General features: G+C 43.7%; 1 protein-coding gene across 1 annotated transcript in view; it reads left to right on the top strand.

Annotated features, from left to right (window-relative positions):
• acadm (acyl-CoA dehydrogenase medium chain) overlaps window positions 1–25,727 on the top strand; it is an 81,785-nt gene that overhangs the window by 38,602 nt on the left and 17,456 nt on the right. The window contains exons 3-8 of the mRNA XM_041208143.1: window positions 8,126–8,223; window positions 9,255–9,324; window positions 16,701–16,801; window positions 20,099–20,179; window positions 20,283–20,413; window positions 25,599–25,707. Of these exons, the coding sequence (XP_041064077.1) occupies window positions 8,126–8,223; window positions 9,255–9,324; window positions 16,701–16,801; window positions 20,099–20,179; window positions 20,283–20,413; window positions 25,599–25,707 (590 nt within the window). The remainder of the gene's footprint in view (window positions 1–8,125; window positions 8,224–9,254; window positions 9,325–16,700; window positions 16,802–20,098; window positions 20,180–20,282; window positions 20,414–25,598; window positions 25,708–25,727) is intronic.

Raw genomic sequence — 25,727 nt, 5'->3', positions numbered from 1 at the left:
GCACTTCCGGGGTCCGTATCCCTCTATTCCCATCCTATTCATGTATTTGTCAAGCTGCCTCTTAAACACCACTATTGTACCTGCTTCCACCACCTCCTCTGGCAGCGAATTCCAGACACTCACTACCCTCTGCGTAAAAAACTTGCCCCGCACATCTCCTCTATAGTTTTCTCCTCTCACCTTAAATCTATGTCCCCTAGTAATTGACACTTCCACTCTGGGAAAAAGCTTCTGACTATCTACTCTGTCCATGCCACTCATAGTTTTGTAAACTTCTATCAAGTCGCCTCTCAATCTCCGTCGCTCTAGTGAGAACAATCCGAGTTTCTCCAACCTCTCCTCATAGCTAATAACCTCCAGACCTGGCAGCATCCTGGTAAACCTCCTCTGCACCCTCTCCAATGCTTCTATATCCTTCTGGTAATGTGGCGACCAGAATTGCATGCAATATTCCAAGTGTGGCCTAACCAAGGTTCTATACAGCTGCAGCATGACTTCCCAGCTTTTACACTCAATACCCCTGCCAATGAAGGCAAGCATGCTATATGCCTTCCTGACTACTTTATCCACCTGCGTTGCCACTTTCAGTGACCTGTGGACCTGTACACCCAAATCCATCTGCCTATCAATGCACTTAAGGGTTCTGCCATTTACTGTATAATTTCACCTCAGGAGTTCAGCTCTTTTGTCCATGTTTGGACCAAGGCTGTAATAAGGCCAGGAGCTGAGTGGCCCTGTCAGAACACAAAATGCTCATCAGTGAGCAAGTTATCGCTGTGTAAGTGCTGCTTGATAGCACTGTTGATGACCCCTTCCATCATTTTGCTGATGATCGAGATTGGACTGATGGGGCAGTAATTAGCCGGGTTGGATTTATCCTGTTTTTTGTGGACAGGACATACCTGGACAATTTTCCACATTGCAAGGTAGATGCCAGTGTTGTAACTGTACTGGAACAGCTTGGCTAGGACTGCGGCTAGTTCTGGAGCCCAAGTCTTCAGTACTATTATCGGAATATTGTCAAGGCCTTTGCAGTATCCAGTGACTTCAGCCGTTTCCTGATATCATGTGGAGTGAATGCTGGGGTCCTCTGGAGTAGGTTGAGTTGGACCATCCACTGGGCAGTTCTTGTTGAAGGTGGCTGAAAATGCTTCATTCTATCGGTGGGACTGGAATTACCCAGCGATGGTGGTGTCTGCGACATTGTATGGTATGATTCCGTGAATATGACTATGTTGGGCTGCTGCTTGACTTGTCTGTGGGACAGCTCTCCCAATTCCTCCTTTAAGGTTCTCCTGAAAGACAAACTCTTGGTCTGTTCTATTGTATAGCTAAGGACATCTCCTCAGGGCTGGAGAGGAACTAGGGGTGGGGTGGGAGGGGAGGGATCCAGATGTCATCATCCACCTTGGTACCAACGATGTTGATGGGACTAGAAAGGAGGTTCTGCTGAAAGAATTTGAACAGTTAGGAGCTAAATTAAAAAGCAGAACCTCCAAGCTAATAATCTCGGGATTATTACCTGAGCCATGGGCAATAGGGTAAATAAAGTCAAGGAGTTAAACGCGTGGCTCAAAGATTGGTGTGGGAGGGATGGGTTTCAGTTCATGGGGCACTGGCACCAGTACTGTGGTAGAAGGGAGCTGTTCTGCTGGGACGGGCTTCACTTGAACCATGCTGCGACCTGTGTCTTGGCAAATCGAATAACTAGGGCTGCAGAGAGGGCTTTAAACTAAATGGGGGGGGGGGGGGTGGTGGTTCTGGAGAGGGGATACGTAGGCTTACAAAGCAACAGGATAAGGCAGCAACACAGGGCAGCTATTTAGGTAATGATACCCAGAGTGTGACAGGAAGGGACAGGGTGTACAAACATTTTTTAAAAAAAGCAGCAAATAGGGTCAAAGCGGAAAAAAATGGTAAACAGGCAAAATTGATGGCTTCTTACTTAAATGTACGTGGTATTCGGAACAAATAAACGAATTCATGGCACAAATAGAGGTTAATGGGTCTGACCTTATAGCCATTACGGAGATATGGTTACAAGGAGATCAAAGCTGGGAACTAAATATTAAGGGGTTTGTGACTTTTCAAAAGGACAGGCAGGAAGGAAAGGGTTAAAAACAAAAAACTGCGGATGCTGGAAATCCAAAACAAAAACAGAAATACCTGGAAAAACTCAGCAGGTCTGGCAGCATCGGCGGAGAAGAGCAAAGTTGACGTTTCGAGTCCTCATGACCCTTCAACAGAACTAAGTAGAAATAGGAAAGGGGTGAAATATAAGCTGGTTTAAGGGGGTGGGGTGGTGGTTGTTGGGACAAGCAAGCAGTGATAGGAGGAGATAACCAAAAGATGTCACAGACAAAAGAACAAAGAGATGTTGAAGGTGGTGATATTATCTAAAAGAATGTGCTAATTAAGAGTGGAGAGCAGGACAAGCAAGGTAGCATGCAAACCCATCCCCATGCAAACTCAAAATATGCAACACCTGCCCCTTGACTTCCTCTCTCCTCACGTCCAAGGGCCCAAACACTCCTTTCAAGTGAAGCAGCATTTCACTTGCATTTCCCCCAACTTAGTCTACTGCATTCGTTGCTCCCAATGCGGTTTCCTCTACATTGGAGAGACCAAACGCAGACTGGGTGACCGCTTTGCAGAACACCTTCGGTCTGTCCGCAAGCATTACCCAGACCTCCCTGTTGCTTGCCATTTTAACACTCCACCCTGCTCTCTTGCCCACATGTCTGTCCTTGGTTTGCTGCATTGTTACAGTGAAGCTCAATGCAAACTGGAGGAACAGCGCCTCAGCTTCCGACTAGGCATTTTTTAGCCTTCCGGACTGAATATTGAGTTCAACAGCTTCAGATCGTGAACTCCCTCCTCCATCCCCACCCCCTTTCCGTTTCTTCCCCCTCCCTTTTGTTTTTTCCAATAATTTATATAGATTTTTCTTTTCCCACCTATTTCCATTATTTTTAAATGTATTCCACCCATGGTTTATTTCACCCCACCCCCACTAGAGCTACCTTGCTTGTCCTGCTGTCCACTCTTAATTAGCACATTCTTTTAGATAATATCACCACCTTCAACACCTCTTTGTTCTTTTGTCTGTGACATCTTTTGGTTATCTCCTCCTATCACTGGCTGCTTGTCCCAACAACCCCCCTCTCCCACCCCCCCTTAAACCAGCTTATATTTCACCCCTTTCCTATTTCTACTTAGTTCTGTTGAAGGGTCATGAGGACTCGAAACGTCAACTTTGCTCTTCTCCGCCGATGCTGCCAGACCTGCTGAGTTTTTCCAGGTATTTCTGTTTTTGTTTATAGAAGGAAAAGGTGGTGGGGTAGCTTTGTTAGTAAGAGATGGAATAAGTATGTCAGCAAGAAATGATCTAGGATCAGAAGATATAGAATCCATATGGGTGGAGGTAAATAACAAGGGGAAGAAGACACTGGCAGGATTAGTCTATAGCCCCCTAACTATACTGTAGGACAGAGAATAAACCAGGAGATAATGAGGACATGTAAAAAAGGCAGTGCATTAATCATGGGTGACTTTAATCTTCATGTAGATTGGGAAAATTAGATTGACAGAGGTAGCTACGAGCAAGAATTCATTGAGTATTTAAGATAATTTCCTTGAACAATATATTATGGATCCAACCAGGGATCAGGCCATTTTGGATCTGGTAATGTGTAATGAGGCAGGATTAATAAATGATCTCAGAATAATCAGGAAATAGTGACCATAACATGGTGGAATTTAACATTCAGTTTGAAAGTGAGAAACTATGCTAAACTTAAATAATTAATCACAAAGGAATGAGGGCAGACTTGGCTGGAGTGAAGTGGGAAAAGATTTTAACAGAAAAGACAGTTGATGAACAATGAGAGACGATTAAGAAAATAGTTCATGACTCACAACAAAGACATATCCCAGTGAGGAAAAAGGATTGTAGGGAGGGGATAAACCAACCATGGTTAACCAAGGAAGTTAAGGATAGTATCAAAGTGAAAGAAAAAACATACAATGTGGCAAAGATTAGTGGTAAACCAGAGGATTGAGAAAGTTTAAAAACCAACAGGAGATGACCAAAAAAATAATGAGGGAGAAAACAAACTTTGAGGGTAAACCAGCAAGTAATATAAAAATGGATAGTAAGAGCTTCTTTAAATATATAAAAAAGAAGAGGGAGGCCACAGTCAATATAGGCCCCTTGGAGAATGAGACTGGGGAATTAATGGGGAACCAGGAAATGGCAGAAGACACTAATAGCATACCAAAACTATTAAATAATCAAGGGGCGAAAGTAGGGGGGAAATGAATACAATAACTATCACTAGAGAAAAAGTACTAGGGAAACTAATGGGGCTAAAGGCAGTTAAGTCACCTGGACCTGATGGGTTGCATCCTAGGATATTAAAGAAAGCAGCTGCAGAGATAGTGGATGCACTGGTGGTAATCTTCCAAGAATCCTTAGATTCTGGAGAAGTCCCAGAGGATTGGAAAACTGCCAATGCAGCACCCTTATTCAAAAAGGAGGCAGACAAAATACAGGTAACTATAGGCCAGTTAGCTTAACATCTGTCATTGGGAAAATGTTAGATTCTATTATAAAGGATGTAATAGCGGAGCATTTAGAAATGCATAATCTAATCAAGCAGAGTCAGCATGGCTTCAAGAAGGGGAAAATCATACCCGACAAATCTAATAGAATTCTTTGAGGAGGTAACAAGCAGGATAGATAAAGGGGAACCAGTAGATGTAATATATTTGGATTTCCAAAAGGCATTCGATAATATACCACACATAAGGCTACTTAATAAGCTAAGAGCCCATGGTGTTGGAGCTAGTATACTAGCATGCATAGAGGATTAGCTAATTAATAGAAGACAGAGAGTTGGGATACTGGGGGGGTATTTTCAGGATGGCAACCTGTAACTAGTGGAGCTTTTTTTAATTCATTCACGGGATGTGGACTTTGCTGGCTGGGCCAGCATTTATTGCCCATCCCTAGTTGCCTTTGAGAAGGTGATGGTGAGCTGCCTTCTCGAACTGCTGCAGTCCATGTGGAGTAGGTACACGCACCATACTGTTAGAAAGGGAGTTCCAAGATTTTGACCCAACGACAGTGAAGGAACAGCAATATATTTCCAAGTCAGAATGGTGAGTGACTTGAAGGGGAAGTATCTGCTGCCCTTGTTCTTCTAGATGATAATAATCATGGGTTTGGAAGGAAAGAATTGACGTTTCGAGTCCTCATGAACCTTCAACAGAACTAGGTGAATCCAAGGAGAGGGGTGAAATATAAGCTGGTTTAAGGTGGCGGGGGGTGGGGGGCGCTGGGGAGAGAAGTGGAGCGGGGTGGTGTGGTTGTAGGGACAAACAAGCAGTGGTAGGAGCAGATCATCAAAAGATGTTACAGACAAAAGAACACAGAGGTGTTGAAGTTGGTGATATTATCTAAACGAATGTGCTAATTAAGAATGGATGGTAGGGCACTCAAGGTATGGCTCTAGTGGGGGTGGGGGGGGCATAAAAGATTTAAAAATAATGGAAATAGGTGGGAAAAGAAAAATCTATATAATTTATTGGAAAAAACGAAAGGAAGGGGGAAGAAACAGAAAGGGGGTGGAGATGGAGGAGGGAGTTCAAGACCTAAAGTTGTTGAATTCAATATTCAATCCAGAAGGCTGCAAAGTGCCTAGTCGGAAGATGAGGTGCTGTTCCTCCAGTTTGTGTTGGGCTTCACTGGAACAATGCAGCAAGCCAAGGACAGACATGTGGGCAAGAGAGCAGGGTGGAGTGTTAAAATGGCAAGTGACAGGGAGGTTTGGGTCATTCTTGCGGACAGACCGCAGGTGTTCTGCAAAGCGGTCGCCCTTGTCCTCACTTATCACCCCACCAGCCTCCGTATTCAAAGGATCATCCTCCGCCATTTCCGCCAACTCCAGCATGATGCCACCACCAAACACATCTTCCCTTCACCCCCCCCGTCGGCATTCCGTAGGGATCGTTCCCTTCGAGACACCCTGGTCCAGTCCTCCATCACCCCCTACTCCTCAACCCCCACCTATGGCACCTCCCCATGCCCACGCAAAAGATGTAACACCTGCCCCTTCACTTCCTCTCTCCTCACTGTCCAAGGGCCCAAACATTTCACTTGCATTTCCCCCAACTTAGTCTACTGTTTTCATTGCTCCCAATGCGGGAGAGACCAAACGTAAACTGGGCGACCGCTTTGCAGAACACCTGCAGTCTGTCCGCAAGAATGACCCAAACCTCCCTGTCGCTTGCCATTTTAACGCTCCACCCTGCTCTCTTGCCCACATGTCTGTCCTTGGCTTGCTGCATTGTTCCAGTGAAGCCCAACGCAAACTGGAGGAACAGCACCTCATCTTCCGACTAGGCACTTTACAGCCTTCTGGATTGAATATTGAATTCAACAACTTTAGGTCTTGAACTCCCTCCTCCATCCCCACCCCCTTTCCATTTCTTCCCCCTTCCTTTTGTTTTTTCCAATAATTTATATAGATTTTTCTTTTCCCACCTATTTCCATTATTTTTAAATCTTTTATGCCCCCCCACCCCCACTACAGCTATACCTTGAGTGCCCTACCATCCATTCTTAATTAGCACATTCGTTTAGATAATATCACCAACTTCAACACCTCTGTGCTCTTTTGTCTGTGACATCTTTTGATGATCTGCTCCTATCACTGCTTGCTTGTCCCTACAACCACACCCCACCCCCCCACAACCTTAAACCAGCTTATATTTCACCCCTCTCCTTGGATTCACCTAGTTCTGTTGAAGGTTCATGAGGACTCGAAACGTCAACTCTTTTCTTCTCCGCCGATGCTGCCAGACCTGCTGAGTTTTTCCAGGTAATTCTGTTTTTGTTTTGGATTTCCAGCATCCGCAGTTTTTTATTTTATATCTATGGGTTTGGAAGGTGCTGTCGAAGGACACAGGGATCACTGCTGGGCCCACAATTATTTACAATATATAGTAAATAATTGGATGAGGGAAATGAATGTACTATCGCCAGGTTTGGAGATGACACAAAAATAGTTGGGAAGACAAGTGATGAGGATGATACAGAGTCTGCAGAGGGATATAGACAGGTTAAGTGAGCGGGCAAAAACTTGTTAGATGGAATATAATATGGGAAAATATGAGGTTATGCACAGGAAGAATAGAGGAGCTGAATATTATTTAAATGAAGAAGTACTGCAGAAAGCTGCAGCACAGAGGGATTTGGGGTCCTTGTGCATGAATCCCAAAAATCTAACATACAAGCTCAGCGGGTAATAGGGAAGGCAAATGGAATATTGGTCTTCATTTCAAAGGGAATGGAGCATAAAAACAGGCAAGTCTTATTAAATCTATACAAGGCACTAGTTAGACCACACCTAGAATACAGTCAACGGTTTTTGTCCCCTTATCTAAGGAAAGATATATTGGCATTGGAGGCAGTCCAGAGAAGGTTCACTAGGTTGATCCCGGGTATGGAGGGATTTTTTTATGAGGAGACGTTGAGTAGGTTGGGCCTGTACTCATTGGAGTGTAGAAGAATGAGAGGCGACCTTACTGAAATATATAAGATTCTTAGGGGCCTTGACAGGGTAGATGCTGAAAGATTATTTCCCCTTGTGGGAGAGTCGAGGACCAGATGGCATTATCTGAGTGAGGTGTTCCCCATGTAAGACCGAGAAAAGGTGGAATTTCTTCTCTGAGTGTTGTTAATCTGTGGAATTCTTTACCATAGAGGGCTGGTTAAGTATATTCAAGGCTGAGACAGACAGATTTTTAATCAGTAAGGAATTTCCCCAAGGATTATGGGGAAAATACAGGAAAGTGAAGTTGAGGATTATCAGATCTGCCATGATCTCGTTGAATGGTGGAGCAGACTCGATGGGCCGAGTTGCCTACTTCTGTTCCTATGTCTTCGGTTTTATGGTCATGCGGCTTGCTGTCAGTTTTTGATGCTTTGCACTCCTGTGAAACCCTTTGGGATGTTTTATTATGCTATTTGAATGCACTTTGTTAAGGGTGAAGGAAACTTTTCTTTGTATTGTTTATGAAAAGTGAGATGACCCATCACTTCTTTCCTCAAATTTTACAGAACTCACAGATGAGCAGAAAGAGTTCCAGGCCACAGCACGGAAATTTTCTCGGGAGGAGGTGATTCCTGCAGCTGCTGAGTATGACAAGAGTGGAGAGGTCAGTGATCTGTTCTGATGTTAGTTCATCACCTGCATCACTCACTTGTGCAGAATACAGCATCTCCTCACTCTCAATCCTGCTTCCACTCCTCAATCACTCCATTCCTGGTGCCCCCTTACCCCACATCTGCCCTATTTGCATTCCCTCCCCTGCCCATCCCTGTTTGCACCCCCTCTCCCTTCATGTTAACACAAAAGAAAGGATAGTAAAAGGGATGAACTTTGGGCAAGTCACCTGCTCTTTAAAATGATTCCATAGAATTCACAGTGTAGTAACAGACCATTCAATACAACTGGTGCATGCTGGTGTTATGCCATACAGAAGCCTTCTCCCACTCCTCTTCATCTCACCCTATCAGCATATCCTTCTATTCCTTTGCCCCTGTGTTTATCTACCTTACCGTTAAATCAGTTTACTATTCACCTCAACCACTCCCTGTGGTAGTGAGTTCCATGTCCTCACCATTGTCAGGGTAAATAAGTTTCTCCTGAATTCCCGATTAGATTTATCAGTGATTAATTTATATTTAGGCCCCTAGTTCTGGGTGCCTCCACAAATGGAAACATCATCTCTACATCTACCTTATCAAATCCTTTCTTAACTTTAAAGTCCTCTATCAGGTCATCGTTCAGCCTTCTTTCTGGGGAAACAAGCCCCAAGCCTTTTCGAAAGATTGATGAGCCCAGTGTGGTTTTACAAAGTGAGATCATTACTGAACGGTGTAAAGATTTGACTCAAGATAAAGAACGGAGAACTCCAGTTGATGTACATTGAAGCTCATGAAGGTGTTAGATTATCTCACTGGGAAATATCAATGGAAGTCAATGGCTAATGCAAATGGCAGAATGATTCCACAACAAGGCTTTAGAAAGCATTGGTAATTGTAAGGGGATACTACATTTTTTATGTAAAGGAGAAGTGAGTTGTTGTGATCTTGGTGGTTGGGGCGTGGGGGGGGATGGGGGGGTGGTGGGTGCGGTTCTGCAAGTGACATCCACTGTGTCAATGATACTTTTCTTTCTTTTCAGTATCCTGTTCCACTTATCAAGCGAGCTTGGGAGCTGGGCCTGATGAACACACACATTCCTGTGAGTTGCGGTAAGCAGAGAATGGAAGAGGGATGTGAAATTGTAAAAAGTGGAAACTATTGGGAACGCACAACAGTAGCGTAGTTTCTCTACACTCAAACCTTTAACATATTGTTCCCTTTAAAGTGGGAGATGAGTGAGTCTCTTTATAAACCGGAGGGGAGGAGAGGAATAAATAGTTAATAGTCAAGAGTCACCTAAAAATGTCTCCATATTATAAAAAGAATGTAGAGGCACTTGAGATGGTGCAAAAAGATTTGCAAGGATGATAGCAGAACTGAAGAGTTATCAGGAAAGGTTGAGCAGACCATAATTCTTTTCCCCAAAAAGGAGAAGGCTGTAGGGGTGGCCTTATAGAGGGCTTTAAAATTATAAAAGTGTTTGATGGAGTAGGTGTAGAGATGTTTCCACTTGTTGGAGGTTCCAGAATTAGGAGTTGTAAATATAGTATAGTCACTAATAAATCCAATAGGGAATTAACTCCTTTCCCAAAGAATGGTGAAACTTTCTACCGCAGGAGTTTGTTGAGACAAATGCACTAAGTCCTTGTTCTAAGTTGCAGTTGCATTCCTGGAAATTGCGACTTTAAGGAAAACAACTTTATGTGAATTATGGGTTCCCAGAGGAATCAATGTTAAAGCTGGAGTTAGGTTCCTTCGGACATTTCTCGCACAGAGAAAAACAATGTACAAGTTGAAGTACTGTACCATACGTGTGCAGCCTGTGCATTTCTAGCTGAAATAACTTGCAAAATAAAGTAATTAACTAAATATAAAAGAAATCCTGTGTAAATTCAGATTAGATAACACTTGCCAGCCTCAAGATGCTTTAAAACACCCAATTTCACTGCTCGGCTGATGGCTTTTTGTGCTTTCCTTGCAGCATCAGGCACACCAGCAGCACTTTACTGGGCGTTTCTGACTCATGTTTTAAATTAATCTAAAAGTCTCACCCACAGCAGACACTCCTGAAACCCCTAAATTTAAATCAAATTTATATCCAACTTTTTGTTTGACAAAGCAACCCTGGCTTTAGATGCCTCTGGTAGTTAGAGGAAAAAAATCGATGTTGCTCGAAAACAGTACGAACAGCGTTCTCAACAATGGCATCGATCAGAAAGGAGCCGGTGACAACAGGCGGTGATGATGTGCCATTGAAGACAGGCAGCAATGAAGACAGGCGGTGATGATGTGCCAGTGAAGACAGACAACAATGAAGACAGGCGGTGATGATGTGCCAGTGAAGACAGACAACAATGAAGAGAGGCGGTGATGATGTGCCAGTGAAGACGGACAACAATGAAGAGAGGCGGTGATGGTGTGCCAGTGAAGATGGACAACAATGAAGAGAGGCGGCGATGGTGTGCCAGTGAAGACGGACAACAATGAAGAGAGGCGGTGATGATGTGCCAGTGAAGACGGACAACAATGAAGAGAGGCGGTGATGGCACGAGGAAGGCACCAACACGAAACAACTCTGAAGTGGAAAGCACGACTTAAATCGACGAAAACGGACCTAAAACAATAATTACTTTAAAGCAAAGCTCCTTAAAGCGGGGCAACTTAAAATGAGGACTTCCTGTAGCATGGATGAATTTATCAAGAAGCTGAATGTGTTTTGGAGAAAGGAATAGAAGGATACTGATAAGTTTAGATGAAGAGAGGTGGGAGGAGGCTTGTGTGGAACATCAACGCTGCATGGTATATTGGGCCGAGCAGTCTGTGCTGTAAGTACTATACATCTGTCACATGAGGAAATTTATCATCATAAGGAGATTGTTTGGCTCCATTAATTGGGTTAAATTATGAGGATAGTCGCACTGACTAAGCTTCAATCCTCTTAAGTATAGAAGGTTAAGGATAACCTGATTGAGGTGTTTGATGAGTAAAGGGTTTGATAGATCAGATAGAAAGTATTTCCTCTGGTGTGGGGTGGTCTAGAACAAGGGGACAAAATCTTAAATTAGAGCTAAGCCATTCAGTGTGATAGGAAGCAAAGGGTAATGGAAATCTGGAACTTCCTCACCCAAAAAGCTGTTGGGGGGTGTGGGACAATTGTAAATGTAAAAACTGTGATTGATAGATTATTGTTAAGTAAGAGTGTTAAAGGTTATGGAGCCAGTGCAATAAGATACAGGTCAAACATGATCTAATTGAATGGCGGAATAAACTTGATAGACTGTTCCAATATTTCAGCATGACTATAACCCAAGCTGGGTATCAGTAAGCAGATTCAGGGTGAATAACTGGCTCAGTCTATAAATCTGTTGTTACGGACAGCATGTTCCACATCCTGTTGAACACCACTGCCCTCAAGTGGAGGTGCAGCTCCAGCTACCCTTCCTGGTGGCTTTTTGACTGCTTATTGGTTTGGGAACCCCCCCCCCCCACCTCTGTTCCTATTTAATGCTGGAAAGAAGGTTTCTGTCAGCCATACTTCAGGCAAGTCCTTTTCCCTTCCTCCTTAATAACCTACCTTCTTTCAAGCTCTTCAGCTACTTTGTTTTTATTCATTCATGGGATGGGGCATCGCTGGCTAGGCCAGCATTTATTGCCCATTCATAATTGCCCTTGAGAATTGAGTGGGGTTTGCTCAGCCATTTCAGAGGGCATGTAAGAGTCAGTCATGTTGCTGTGAGTCTAGAGCCACATGTAGGCCAAACCAAGTAAGGACAGCAGATTTCCTTTCCTAAAGGACATTAGTGAACCAGATGTGTTTTTACAACAATTGATGATGGTTTCATGGTCATCATTAGAGCATTTTACTGGCTTTCTGGATTATTAGTCCAGTAACAATACCACAACGTCACTGCCCCACCCCCACCCCACCCCCAATATTTCCTTCCCTGCTTAGGACTTCTCTAATCCCTATTTAATTTGGGGATATTTAAGTTATCTATTTTAGATTCTAGGGGCCTTCTCTGGACCCCCTTTAATTTTACTGGCCTGACTTTTGCTTTGTTACCCTTGAGCAGCTCTTTCTCAAGGTCTATAGATGCTGTCCCACCCTTATGGACTTCTGGGCCTTCTCCAGCTTTCTGTCCTTCTGCAGATATTGGCTGCTTGATCCTGACCCCTTTTCTTTCGCTGGTGAGCACCTGGCTGTCAGCCAAATTGTTCCCAAGGAGGAAATAGATTCTTGTTACTGGTAGCTTAGGGACAATTCCTACTGTCCTGGCCAGAAGCCAGGAAGGGAAAATATACATTGCTCTACATCAGCCTGGCTACTTCATAAAATTATGGTATTTTTTCTGTTTTTCAAAATGTACAATTGCTGGGCTGATAAAGATGGCTGCAGCTGATCACCTGCTCATAGTTCTGGAAGAGTCTAAACTATTCCAATGGACAAAGGCCACCTCGTCATCCTCCTGGAATGTGACATGTATTATATAAACATTCCAGCAAAGCCAACACAAAGGATTCATAGATAATAAGTCTATACCAGCCACCTTTGGACAAAGGTGGAGCTACTCGTGACTCCTAATCTCCAATGTTGTGCTAATAGCCCCATCATTATCTGCTCCATAAAAACAATGGGGTTCAACCAGGTACCTCATTAGCTGATTAGTTCGACCCAAAACCACCCGTTCACATGACTGAGACTTAAGTTGTTTGAATTTGTTTAATCATACAGCTCTTGAATTTTGTCTTCAATTGCGGTTTAACCTCTGAAGACAAGACCGGCCTGCATTTGACCTCCATCTCTCTCCAAGTCTGATTTCCAGAAAGAACCTTGTATTTCACCTACAGAGTGAGCTAATACCCAGGATACAAGAATGCTTTGCTGCATCTTCAACGGACTCAACCTGCAACCGAGTTCCTAGGACCAAGACCAGGAATCCTGCCAGACAAAGTCACCTGGAAGAACCTTCATTGGACATTGACTTACTGGACTCTGGACCCATGTGAAACCATAATTTTTATTTTTATTATAATCTCTTCCCTGAACCCCTTTCTTCCCTTTATCCCTCTTTTATTGTATGAATGCACAAAGGGGTAGGTTGCAAAACTCCTTCCTGCATTTTTTGTGTGTGTAAAATAAACTACCCCTCTTAGTTTACCTTATCTCAAGTTTGCTGTGGAGTTATTAATAGAGAATTGGATAACTCCAAAACTGAAGGGTTGGGGAAAATACAGTACCACTGATAAAGGGGGAAATCAAAATTACGTTTCTGTTTAGTGAGAGGAGAAACAAAAGCTGTTTAAATTAATCCCCCTCTGGTCCATAACACTGCTGTGAAAGAGCCTGAAACAAGGTCACGTTCTAGGTGGACCCTATGGAGGGGTGCAAACACAGATCCTCCTCCCACTCCACTGATCAGGGCTTTGGCCTTCAGGGAATACTCAGTGGGTAGGTTTAGGTTTCCCATTAACATTAAGGGCCGGGTGGCTTCTGTGTTCTGGAGCAGTATCATGCACTTGTTCACATTTTGGGCTGAGTAGGGGCACACTGTTCCTGAAAGGACAAAACTGCAGAAACTCTATGGGAGTTTGATGGGCTCAGATACATATAGTGCCATGCCCTCCAATGGGTAAGTTTCTGTAGCGAGAGGCTACAGACTACCCAGTCCTTCGGAGGCTACCCCTGTGAAGCCCTACCAGGCCAACTGGCTTGCCTCGCAATCTCCAGCATTCAGGTCTGGAATGGCCTATTTTGTTGCAGTGAGAGCACACTGGCCTCCAGGAATTCTCCTCTCAGTCTTCTTGCACCCCCTTTAGTGTTTTCTTTTCTTTTCCAACTAAGTCACTGCTTCTTTTTCCAATGCTCATGGGTGTAGTTTGGAAAGGGTTTGCCTGAGTTTACAGGCCTGTGGGTGAGGTCGTAGCTGCCTGCTGTGATGGCCGCACCCCTGGCTGTGAAGATTCTCTCCTCCTTTAGGTGTATTTACAGGTTGGAGGGTAAGCAATTTTTGAACCCTCCAACAGCACTAGCTCGTGCAACTGCTCATAGATGCGTGGGAGTTTTAGGGACCTTATCCATCGATCGAATGCGATTTGTTTCAGCTGTCCAAACTCGATATAGGTTTGAGTTGGCTTCTTACAAGCATTCTGGAAATGTTGGCTGTTTTCCTCTGGGACTAGGCACTTAGGATGGGCAGCCTTAGTCTGCTCATATTTCAGGGACACCTCAGAAGGCAGCATGGAGTCGCCCTCTTGAACTCTCCCTGACAGCTGCTCTTGAATTAAAAATGTCCAGGTCTCTCAGGGCCATTTCAGCTGTCCTGCTATTTTCTTGAAGGTGGTATAAAATGACTCCACATCACTCTCTTCAAATTTGGGAAGGAATCTCACGTACTTGAGGGCCTTGGAGAGTGGTTCTGTGTTAAGGGGATAAGGGACGCTGCCGGGTAAAGAGAGATTTTCCCTGGTAGCGGCTAGTTGTCTGCTCCCTTCTCTCCCTTTGAGTTCCTAACTCCATTTCCAATTTTCAGAGCTGGAATTCCCATTCCCTTTCTTGTTCCCCTGCTCTTCCCTCTCTCTCTTTCCCTTTCTTGTTCCCTTGCTCTTCCCTCTCTCTCTTTCCCTTTCTTGAGCTTCCCTCTCTTTCCCTCTCCTTGAATTCCAGCTTCAATTTAAGCTTTTGCAGCTTGAATTTGGCTATGGGAGGGGATTTGGAGTCATGATTGAGCTCTTCATCTGACAGCTGTATTGTTAACGTTAGATCCAGGCGTTCTACCAACACCAGGTTTAATTCCTTTCTTTTGATTTCGCTGGGTAATTTGAACTGTATCTCCCTAGCTCCAGCTTTAATTTGTTCTGTGCTCAGGGTCTCCAAACTTTCCCCGTTTACATTCTCTTGCTGAATAAACATTCGAGCATCAAATGTTGTCATTTTCTTAAAGCTAGGTCAAGGAATTTGCTGTGGTAAAAGTTACTTATTTTAAGATTAATTCTAGCCACCAAATCTTCCCTCTTTTGACTTCCAATTGCTTCTTATCTCTAATTTGAACTCTGGTCAAGTTCAAATTAGATTCATCCAGGACTTGAGCTCCCAATTTCTGTTACGGACAGGAGGAGGATTAATTTAAACAGCCCTGATTTCTCTGCTCGCTCCCTGCCCACAAACAGGTGTTTTTCATTTCTGATTTCCCCCTTTATAAGCGGTGACATGTTTTCCCCAATCCTTCAGTTTTAGAGTAATCCAATCCTCTTATTAATAACCCCACATCAAACTCGATGTGATGTAAAATCAGCGGGTTGGTTTATTTTACACGCACACAACGCCAGAAAGGGGTTTTACAACGTCTGCCTCTTTTCGCACTCATACAATAAAAGAGGGATAAGGGGAAAAAAAGGGGTACAGGGCAAGACCACGATAAAAATAAGAATTATGGTTTCACGTGAGTCCAGAATCAAAAGTCCTGTGGTGTATTCCTTCAGATGTTAGCAGGCTGAAACTGTTGCAGGGTGATCCGTCTTCCCAGAAGTGCTGACTTCCCCGATGGAAGGAGGCATGTAGAGATGAAAGAGTCTTATACGCATAGATCCAGGAGCTCCAATGTTACAGTAGTTCACAGACTAGACCATCACCACCAGCTCATCAACACCTTCTCAAGGACAACTAGGGATGAGCAATAAGTGCTGGCCCAGCCAGCGATGCCCACATCCCATAAATGAATTTAAAAAATGAGGGCCAGGCATTTCACCTGGAAAGAGTTTTTTCTGCTGCTGCCTGTTGGATGATAAAATGGTAGACTGCCTGGGTTCAGTTCCACACGATAATATTACAGGTTCTAGCAGCTTGAGGGAGATCATGTGATATAACTCCCACTTCTTCTCCTGGGTGTTGGACCTGGAATCTTTTCCCAGGCCTGGAATCTTGAGGTGTTTAATAGAGGAGTGTTTGTTCCGGCTCTTTGCAAGAGCTATCCAGTTAGTCCCACATGTAGCCCTACAGACTTTTCCTTTTCAAGTATTGATCCAGTTCTCTTTTACCAGAATGGTTACATGGCTGAAGGTTACAAGGTTAGGTTGGAGAAGCTGGGGTTGTTCTCCTTGGAGCAAAGAAGATTAAGGGGAGATTTGATAGAGGTGTACAAGATTGACTAGTTTAGATAAGGTAGACAAAGAAAAACTCTTCCCATTAGCTGAGGAAGAGTTTTTTTATGCAGTGAGTAATAATGACCTGGAGCTCACTGCCCAAGAGGGTGGTGGATACAACAATAAATGATTTCAAAATTGGAAGGACACCAGAGGGAAATAAAGTTGCAGGGCTACTATGATAGAGCAGGGAAATGGGACTGAATGGATTGGTCTGCAGAGATACGGAATGGACTTAATGGGCCAAGTGGCCTCGTTCTGTGTCGTAATGGCACTATGCCTCTTCTCTGTTGTTTAAAATTGCCTCATTAATTTTTGCTCTTTCTACTTTTTGTTTAAACAATAGGTGGAATGGGGCTAGGCATCTTTGATTCCTGTCTAATTACTGAGGAAATAGCATATGGTTGTACCGGCATTCAGACTGCAATCGAGGCCAACTCATTGGGGGTAGGTTTGCATTGTTTAATTTATGGTCCATTGACATGAGGCTGTGTCCGTTTATTTTCAAAAATGATTTTTCAACTGATTGAAAATTTTGCAATTTGAGCTGAGACAGAGCAAACTGCTGAAAAATGCAGGGCCATATTCCAAGGTGAAGGTGCGAAACAAACAAAACACCCTCGGGATTGTGAAGAGAGAGACATTTCCTATAAATCAAACATTCATTGAAACTTGTAACTGTCTAAGGAAGAGACATCAAAAATGCAAAATACTAGAAATTGAAACAATGGCTGCTACAGACAGACACACCCAAAACCTCTTGAAATACTTCACCCATTGTGTAATTCCAAGGCAAGGCTACCCAGCCACTAGAAATTGTAAGTGACACAGACAGAGACAAGAAAGCCTTCAGAAGAAACAGACTCAAGGCTGCTCTCTATCTCTTTTGGAATAAGGATGTCACCTGGTTTGAGAAGCCGACTCTACCATAAACGTTTCAGCAAACCGAGATCTTGTGATAATTGCAACATCTCCTACATCTGACCGCATCCAAGAAACCAATCAAACAAGGCTTTCTTGAGCCAAAGAGCAAATTTATTAACCAATAAACCAAAGAAAAATAATAATGATGCAACTTCAAGCATTCTGCCCTCATGCAGTGATTCGGGCTCAGACACACGCAAGTCTCAGAAAGGAGTTAGAATTCAATTAAAAAAGGTAAAAGAATAAAATCGGCTGTAGTGTTTAAAATCTATGCCTCAAGGTCAATCAAAGGATGCTTAACTGTGTATTCTTTTACCCTTTTCTTTTATTGGACTCTAACTCCCCTTATCCCCTGATACCTGTGTGTGTGAGAGCCCGAATGACTGCATGAGAGCAGAATGCTTGAAGTCGCATTTTTATAATTTTTCTCAGACTTAGTGGTTTATATGTTTGCTCGCTCTTTGACTCGAAGAAAATCTTGTTTGATTGGCTCCTTATTGCCCGCAACTAAAATCGTTAACTACATTCTGAATTGGAAAAGGTATATCCCTGTGAAAAAGAAACTTAAACCTTTGTTGTGACCAGCTGAGGAGGTTGAATAGCGGGGGAACCAGTTCACCCCTTCTCACTTGGTCATAACGCCATAAAATGATTTTTCTTAGCAAAGTGCTAAGAGACACTGCTGTGTCACCCAACGAATTGGAGAAGGGGCAGGACTTGAGGTCCTAACTTATTGATGGACTACAGCAGGCAGATTATCTGAACTCTGGACCAAAACGACGGGAACCAGTTTCACAAATTCAGCAGGTATGTTTCTCCACCAAAATGCAATGAGCGGAGAATAATTACATAATGCAAACAATTGATATGATGCATTAAATCAATCTCAGTCACTTAGAGTAACCTGTAGGTGTGAGACATTGGCATAAATAACCCTGTCATTTCCATTCTGGCTGGGAGTTGTGCTGAGATTATGTGCAGCCCTTTTATTTTCAATTCTTTGTACTTGTTCTTCCAGATTCCTGAAAGCATTGCTTCCCGAAAGGAGTATCACAAATACAGGGCATCTTTCAGTACCTTAGCAAGTGAACATTCTTTTTGTGCTTTTTAAAAATTAATTTCCTAGGTGTGACCATTTATTGCCCATCTGTAGTTGTGTGAAGGCGATGGTGGACTTCCGTCTTGAACCTCTGCAGTCCATGTGCTGTAGATGCATCCATAGTGCTGATAGGAAGAGAATTCCAGGACTTTGATCCAGCGACAATGAAGGAACGGTGATGTAGTTCCAAGCCAGGGTGAACATAAAATAAGAAATAGGAGCAGGAGTAGACCACAAGACCCATTGAGCCTGCTCCACCTTGCACTACGATCATGGCTGATCTTGGCCTTTAACTCCACTTTCCCTTTTGCTCTCATAGCCTTTGATTTCCTTAAATCCTTAAATATATTGAATAATGGAACATCCACAATTCCAAAGAGAATTCCAAAGATTCACAAACCTATGAGTGAAGATTTTTTTTCTCACCTAAGCCCTAAATGATTAGCTTTTTTCCTGAGGCTGTGCCTCTGTGGCCTAGATTCTCCAGTCAGGGGAAGCAGCCTCTCGGTGCCTACCCTATTAAGCCCCTCCAGAATCTTGTAGGTTTCAATGAGATTACCTCTCATTCTTCTAAACTCTATAGAGAATATAGACCAAATTTACTGAGCCTCTCATCATAGGGCAACCCTTTCATCACAGGGGCCAACCTTGTGAAACTTTGCCGCATCTCCAATGCAAGTATATGTCCTTAAATGTAGAGACCAATTTGGGTGGTGTAGGTCTCGGGATCTTAGAGGTGGTGATGTTCCCATGCTCCTCCTACGTGGTTGAGGGTTTGAGAGGTAGGAGCTTTGGCATTGAATATCAGGAGGCTGCAGGGAATACCGAAGCTACACTGGATGTCCAAACTTGCGCTTGTTCCAGCAAGAGCCACTGGATGGTCATTGAGAGCAGGAACCTTATCTCTTTATTTAATTCCTCTTTCCAAAATTCTGAAGCCAAGGGCAATTTTTACACCTGTCCAGCTGATTCCTATCAGCCCAGATTGGCAATCTGGTTTTGACCCTTCTATAAAACCCATCTTTCACCAGTTGAGCTATCAGGGGATTAACAGCACACAAGGAGGCCATTCAGTCCATCATGCCACATTAGCTTTTTGATAGAATTATCCAGCTATCCTTCTTGCTGTTTCTCCATTGCCCTGCATTTTTTTCCCTTTTCAACTAGCTATTCAAATTCTGTTTGGAAGTTACTATTGAATCTGCTTCCATCACCTGTTTGGGCAGCACATTCCAGATCATAAATTCACTAGGCAAAAAAATTCTCCTCTTCCCTTACCCCCCAATGCCCCCCAGTCTTTTGCTAATTATCTTGCCTCCCAAATCCACCAAGGGCTGCAAGTCCCCCTCCAAGCCACTCACCATCCTGACTTGGAAATATATCGGCCATTCCTTGTCACTGGAAAGATCCTGGAACTCCCTCCATAACAGCACTATGGGTGTACCTACACCACATGGACTGCAGCGTTTCAAGAAGGCAGCTCATCACCTGTTGAAGAGATGGGTGATGAATACTGGCTTTGTCAGCGACATTCATATCCTGGGAATGGAAAAAACTGATGTTCTCTGGTTATGGGTGATTAAATGAAATGATATTGAGATTTTTTCGAATGGCCTGTTTTCTCCTCTCTGATAGTGACTTTAGTTGGCTCAGCAGCGATTCTGTTTCTTTGATATTGTGGCACACTGCCACCTTTAACTTGTACCCTTTCTTGTTTCAAGCAAATGCCAGTCATTCTTGCAGGCACTGAGGAGCAGCAGAAGAAATACCTGGGACGGATGACTGAGGCTCCGCTGATGTGTGTGAGTGTAGTTAAATGAAATGGTTCACAAGATCATTGCAAAAAAAGGAAACAAAACACCACAACAAGCAGCTGTACTTAATGGAGCTCTTCTCTCTACTCAGGCATATTGTGTGACAGAACCAGGTGCTGGCTCTGATGTGGCTGGCATCAAGACCAGAGCAGAGAAAAAGGGTGATGAGTACATTATTAACGGTCAGAAAATGTGGATCACAAATGGAGGCAAGGCTGACTGGTATGTTTCTGATACCATTGAGTTCTCCAAATTGTGGTAACTTTCGTCATTATCAAAATCCCAAGATATTCTATAAGTATAACGATGGGAAGAGGATAATCAGGGAAAAGAGTAGGGCCCATTAGGGACCAAAGGGGGCAATTTATGAGCAGAGCCACAGGACATCGGTAGAGTGTTGAATGAATACTTCTCATCCGTCTTCACCCAAGAGAATGAGGATGATGTTATCGAACTCGGGGAGAGAGACTGCAAGGTTCTTGAGCAAATTGATATAGGGAGTGACAAGGTATTGGAGGTGTTGGCAGGCTTACAAGTGGATAAATCTCCAGGTCCGGATAATTTGTTTCCCAGACTGCTGAGGGAGGCAAGGGAGGGGATCACAGGGGCTCTGACCCAAATTTTTAGTTCCTCTCTGGCCATGAGGGGAGAACAGCTAATGTGGTTCCGCTATTTAAGAAGGGTTGTAGAGATAAGCCAGGGAACTACAGGCCAGTGAGTCTCATGTCAGCAGTAGGAAAATTATTGGAGAAAATTCTGAAGGAGAGAATCTATCTCCACTTGGAGAGGCAAGGTTTGATCAGGGATAGTCAGCATGGCTTTGTCAGAGGGAGGTCATGCCTAACAAATTTGATTGAATTTTTTGAGGAGGTGATCAGGTGTGTAGATGAGGGTAGTGCAGTTGATGTCGTTTATATGGATTTCAGCAAAGCCTTTGACAAGATCTCACATGGGAGACTTATAAAGAAGGCAAATGCACATGGGACACAGGGTAATTTGATAAGGTGGATTCAAAATTGGCTTAGTTGAAAGAGACAGAGGGTGATGACAGAAGGATGCTTTAGTGACTGGAAGCCAGTGCCCAGTGGTGTACCACAGGGATCTGTGCTGGGTCCCCTATTATTTGTCATTTATATAAACGACAGAGATGACCATGTTGGGGGGTAGGATTAGTAAGTTTGCGGATGACACAAAGATTGGCCGGGTGGTTAACAGTGAGGTTGAGTGTCTTGGGCTACAGGAAGATATAGACAGGATGGTCAAATGGTCAGATAAGTGGCAGATGGAATTTAACTCTGAAAAGTGTGAGGTGATGCACTTTGGAAGGAGTAATTTGACAAGGAAGTATTCAATGAACGGCATGATACTAGGAGGATTTGAGGAACAAAGGGACCTTGGCATGTATGTCCATAGATCTCTGAAGGCGGAGGGGCATATGAGTGGAGTGGTGAAAAAGGCATATGGGACACTTGCCTTTATCAATCGAGGCATAGATTACAAAAGTAGGGAGATCATGTTGGAGTTGTATAGAACCTTGGTGAGGCCACAGCTGGAGTACTGTGTGCAGTTCCGTTCGCCAAATTATAGGAAGGATGTGATTGCACTGGAGGGGGTGCAGAGGAGATTCACCAGGATGTTGCCTGGGATGAAACATTTAAGTTATGAAGAGAGGTTGCATAGACAAAGATTGTTTTTGTTGGATCAAAGAAGACTGAGAGGTGACCTGATCGAGGTGTACAAGATTGAGGGGCATGGACAAGGTGGATAGGGAGCAGCTGTTCCCCTTAGTTGAAGGGTCAGTCACGAGGGGACACAAGTTCAAGGTGAGGGGCAGGAGTTTTAGGGGGGATGTGAGGGAAAACCTTTTTACCCAGAGGGTGGTGACGGTCTGGAATGTGCTGCCTGGGAAGGTGGTGGAGGTGGGTTGCCTCACATCCTTTAACAAGTACCTGGATGAGCACTTGGCACGTCATAACATTCAAGGCTATGGGCCAAGTGCTGGTAAATGGGATTAGGTAGGTAGGTAAGTCAGGTGTTTCTCACGTGTCGGTGCAGACTCGAAGGGCCTCTTCTGCACTGTGTGATTCTGTGATACCATCATAGAATGATATAGGAGAGGAGGAGGCCATTCAGTCCATCGTGTCTGTGCCAGCTCTTTGAAAGGGCAAGCCAGTTGTACCCCTGGTATTCTCTGTGCCTGCTCCCCCACACCCCCAACCACAGCCTTGCAAATTGTTTCCTTTTCAAACATTTATTCAAATTCCCAAGTTACTTTGAATCTGACAGCATCTGCGGAGAGGGGTACAGTTGACGTTTTGAGTCCATATGACCCTCTCTGCAGATGCTGTCAGACCTGCTGAGTTTTTCCAGGTATTTTTGTTTTTGTCCTTGATTTCCAGCATCTGCAGTATTTTGCTTTTATTTTAAATCTGCTTCCGCTTCCCTTTTAGTTGTGAATCTTTGTCTTGAACATACTGAGTGAGCTGGTCTAGAATTCCAGAGATTGATAGACTACTGGACACTCTGGGAGTCTGAGTACAGGGCCTAAAGTGGAGTTGAGATGGAAGACCAGCCATGATCTTATTGAATGGAGGAGCAGGCTCAAGGGGTTCCTGCTCATATTTCTTATGTTCTTATTTTGCCAGAACTTGTCTATCAAAGTGAAGATTTTCTCCAGAAGATTTTGTTTTTACTGTTAAATTATCACAATAATTGGGTAATCCTCCCCCCCCACCCCACCCCCGCCCACCAGAAATATGTACTAATGTATTTATTGCATAAAATTGGAAAGTAACAAGGTTCCCACAGGTACAAAGATATTCAGTACAAACTGTACAGTATTTCCCAGTTTACTAACAGTGTTTAAATTACCAATTACTGTGGGAATGGCACAATCCATCAAGGGACTGAAAGGACACTTGCCATTGAAGCTATTCTCCACTTCTTATCCCAGACCAGAGTCAAAAGCCTGGAATATAATCAAACCCAACTCCAGTATGGTTAGAAATACAGAAATGTAATTGTCCGTGGTGAGTGACAAGTGAGGCTGTTGCCGAGAGAGCGAATGCAAAGAGAAACTTGTACGATTTCTTTCAGACAGTTCCAAAAAAGCTTCTCCTTTGACTCCTAGAAATGTATTATATGGAAATACTTAACTACTTAAGGAAAATAAATGTATAAATTTGTTCCCCTCATATTAAAATTACTTAATCAACCTCCAAGGGAAGAGGGGATGTCAGTGACTGTGTGTTCTCCTTTGCTCCATCTATCTGTCTTGATCACTCTCTCCCCCATTTCTTTAACTATCTTTCTTTATCTCGCTGTTCCACTGTCTATCCCTCTGCATGTTTGTTCCATCACCCTCCTCCCCTCCTCCTCTTTCCTGCCCCCAGCCCCCACCAGTCTCTCAATTGCCCCCTCTTGGACTTTCCCTGCTCCCTCCCCATTTCGGCCTCTCCCCACTCCCCTCTTCCCTTTTCCCTCTCTTCTCTTTCCCTCCTCTCTACCCTCTCCCTCCCTTCTTGTTCTCTTTCCCTCTCTTGCTCTCCGCCCACAGCTGCCATAATGTCGGAGAGGCAGTACTGAGGGAGTGCTGCACTGGTGGAGGTGCTATCTTTTAGATTAGATGCTGATGCAACGGTGAACGCAAGAGATCCCACAGCATTATCTTGAACAAGAGTCATGGAGTCTATCCCTCAATCCATATCACTTAAAAAAACACAGATTATCTACTCCTTTGTTCCTTCATTTCTGTTTGTGGGAACTGGCTGTCTGCAAATCGACTACCATGTTTCCTACATTACAAAGGTGGCTACACTTTAAAAATTGTTTTTTGGCTGTAAGGTGCTTTGGGGCATCCTGAATTCAAGAAAGGCGCTATGCAAATGCAAGTTTGTTTTTAACAAGACACAGCTTCTAGGCCACCAACTCCCATCACAGTTTTGGTTTGTCTCTAATCATCTGCAACTTGGAAACGCCACCTTCGAGTTTGTTTCATAGAATCATGAACATAGAGACCATTCAGCCCATCGTGTCTGTGCTGGCTCTTTGAAAGGGCTGTTCAGTTAGCCCAAGACATCACGAACGCTACAGAGGAGTCTTACCAGGGTGTTTTCAGGGTTGAGGGACTTCAGAGATGAGAAATTGAAAAAGTTAGGACTGTTCTCCTTGGATCAGGGAAAATTAAGAGGTGTCCCCATAGAGGTTTCCAACATGAGAGGTTTTGATAAAGTAACTAAGGAAAACTTGTTCCCATTGGTGAGTCAGTAACCAGCGGTCATAGATTTAAAATCATTGGAGAGAGAGAGGAAGAGAAATGTTACACAATTGCTGGGATCTGGAACACTACCTGGGAAGGTGGTGGAAGCTGATTCTAAAAGTAACTTAAAAGGTAGTTGGGCAGATACTTGAAGTGGAACAATAGCAGGGATGTGGGACTAAGCACAACTGGTCTTTCCAAGAGTCAGTACAGGCATGATGGGCTGACTGGCCTCCTTCTGTGATGCAAGTTTCTGAGTCCCACTCCCCTGATCTTACCCATAGCCCTGTAAATTTCTGTTCAAGTATTTACCCAATTCCTTTATTAAAGTTCCTATTGAGTCTGCTTCCCCCACCCTTTCAGGCAGTGCTTTCCAGATCACCGGAACACACTGAGTTTAAACAAAAATCATAATTCCTCTTATGGCTCTTTTGTCAACTAAATCAGAGTCCTCTGGTTACTGACCCTTCTGCCAATGGAAATAATTCCTCCTTATTTATTCTTATGAAAGCCCTTCATGGTTTTGAACACCCCTATTAATAATCTCCTTAACCTTCTCTGCTCTTAGGAGAACAATTCCAGCTTCTCCAGGCTCTCCACATCAACTGAAGTCCCTCATCCCTGGAATTATTCTAGAGGCTCTAGTAAATCTTCTCTGCACCCTCGCCGAGGCTTTGATACCCTTCCTAAAGTGTGGAGCCCAGAATTGAACATAATACCCCAGCTAGGGCCTAACCAGTGGTTTATAAATGTTTAAATTTCTGGGATAACTTTAAAGAGAGTTTATGGGGCCCCAAATTAAACGACAGCCTGTATTTACAATTATAACATCAAATAGTCTATTTGGGAGCTGGTAGGCTGGCATCACCCAATTGGAAGTGGGTGGAGGTAGCTGGTGGCACGGGGATCTAAGGGACAAGTGAACAATCTGAGGCTGAACCATCGCAAGGGTCATTGCTGCATCTCTTAGCAACCGGCAGAGGAGAGGATTGACTGAGGCCTAAAGCAGGTGCTAGGTGTCCTGTAGCATTTGGGAGACTAAAAAAGGAAAAATACATTTCATAACTGAGGAAGATAACTTGCTGAAAAATTGTAAGTTAATAATTTTTGCAAGTGGACAGTAACTTTTAAACATTTGTTTCACTCGAGGTATTTTCTCCTGGCCCGGTCGAATCCAGATCCCAAAGCCTCTGCAGGCAAGGCCTTCACTGGGTTCATTGTAGATGCTGATTCCCCTGGAATCCAGACTGGAAGAAAGGTATTTGGTTAAATTTGGTG

The sequence above is a fragment of the Carcharodon carcharias genome, chromosome 16 (genome assembly GCF_017639515.1).
Source record: "Carcharodon carcharias isolate sCarCar2 chromosome 16, sCarCar2.pri, whole genome shotgun sequence".
Classification (NCBI taxonomy): Eukaryota; Metazoa; Chordata; class Chondrichthyes; order Lamniformes; family Lamnidae; genus Carcharodon; species Carcharodon carcharias.
This window is presented reverse-complemented; position numbering and strand designations above follow the sequence as displayed.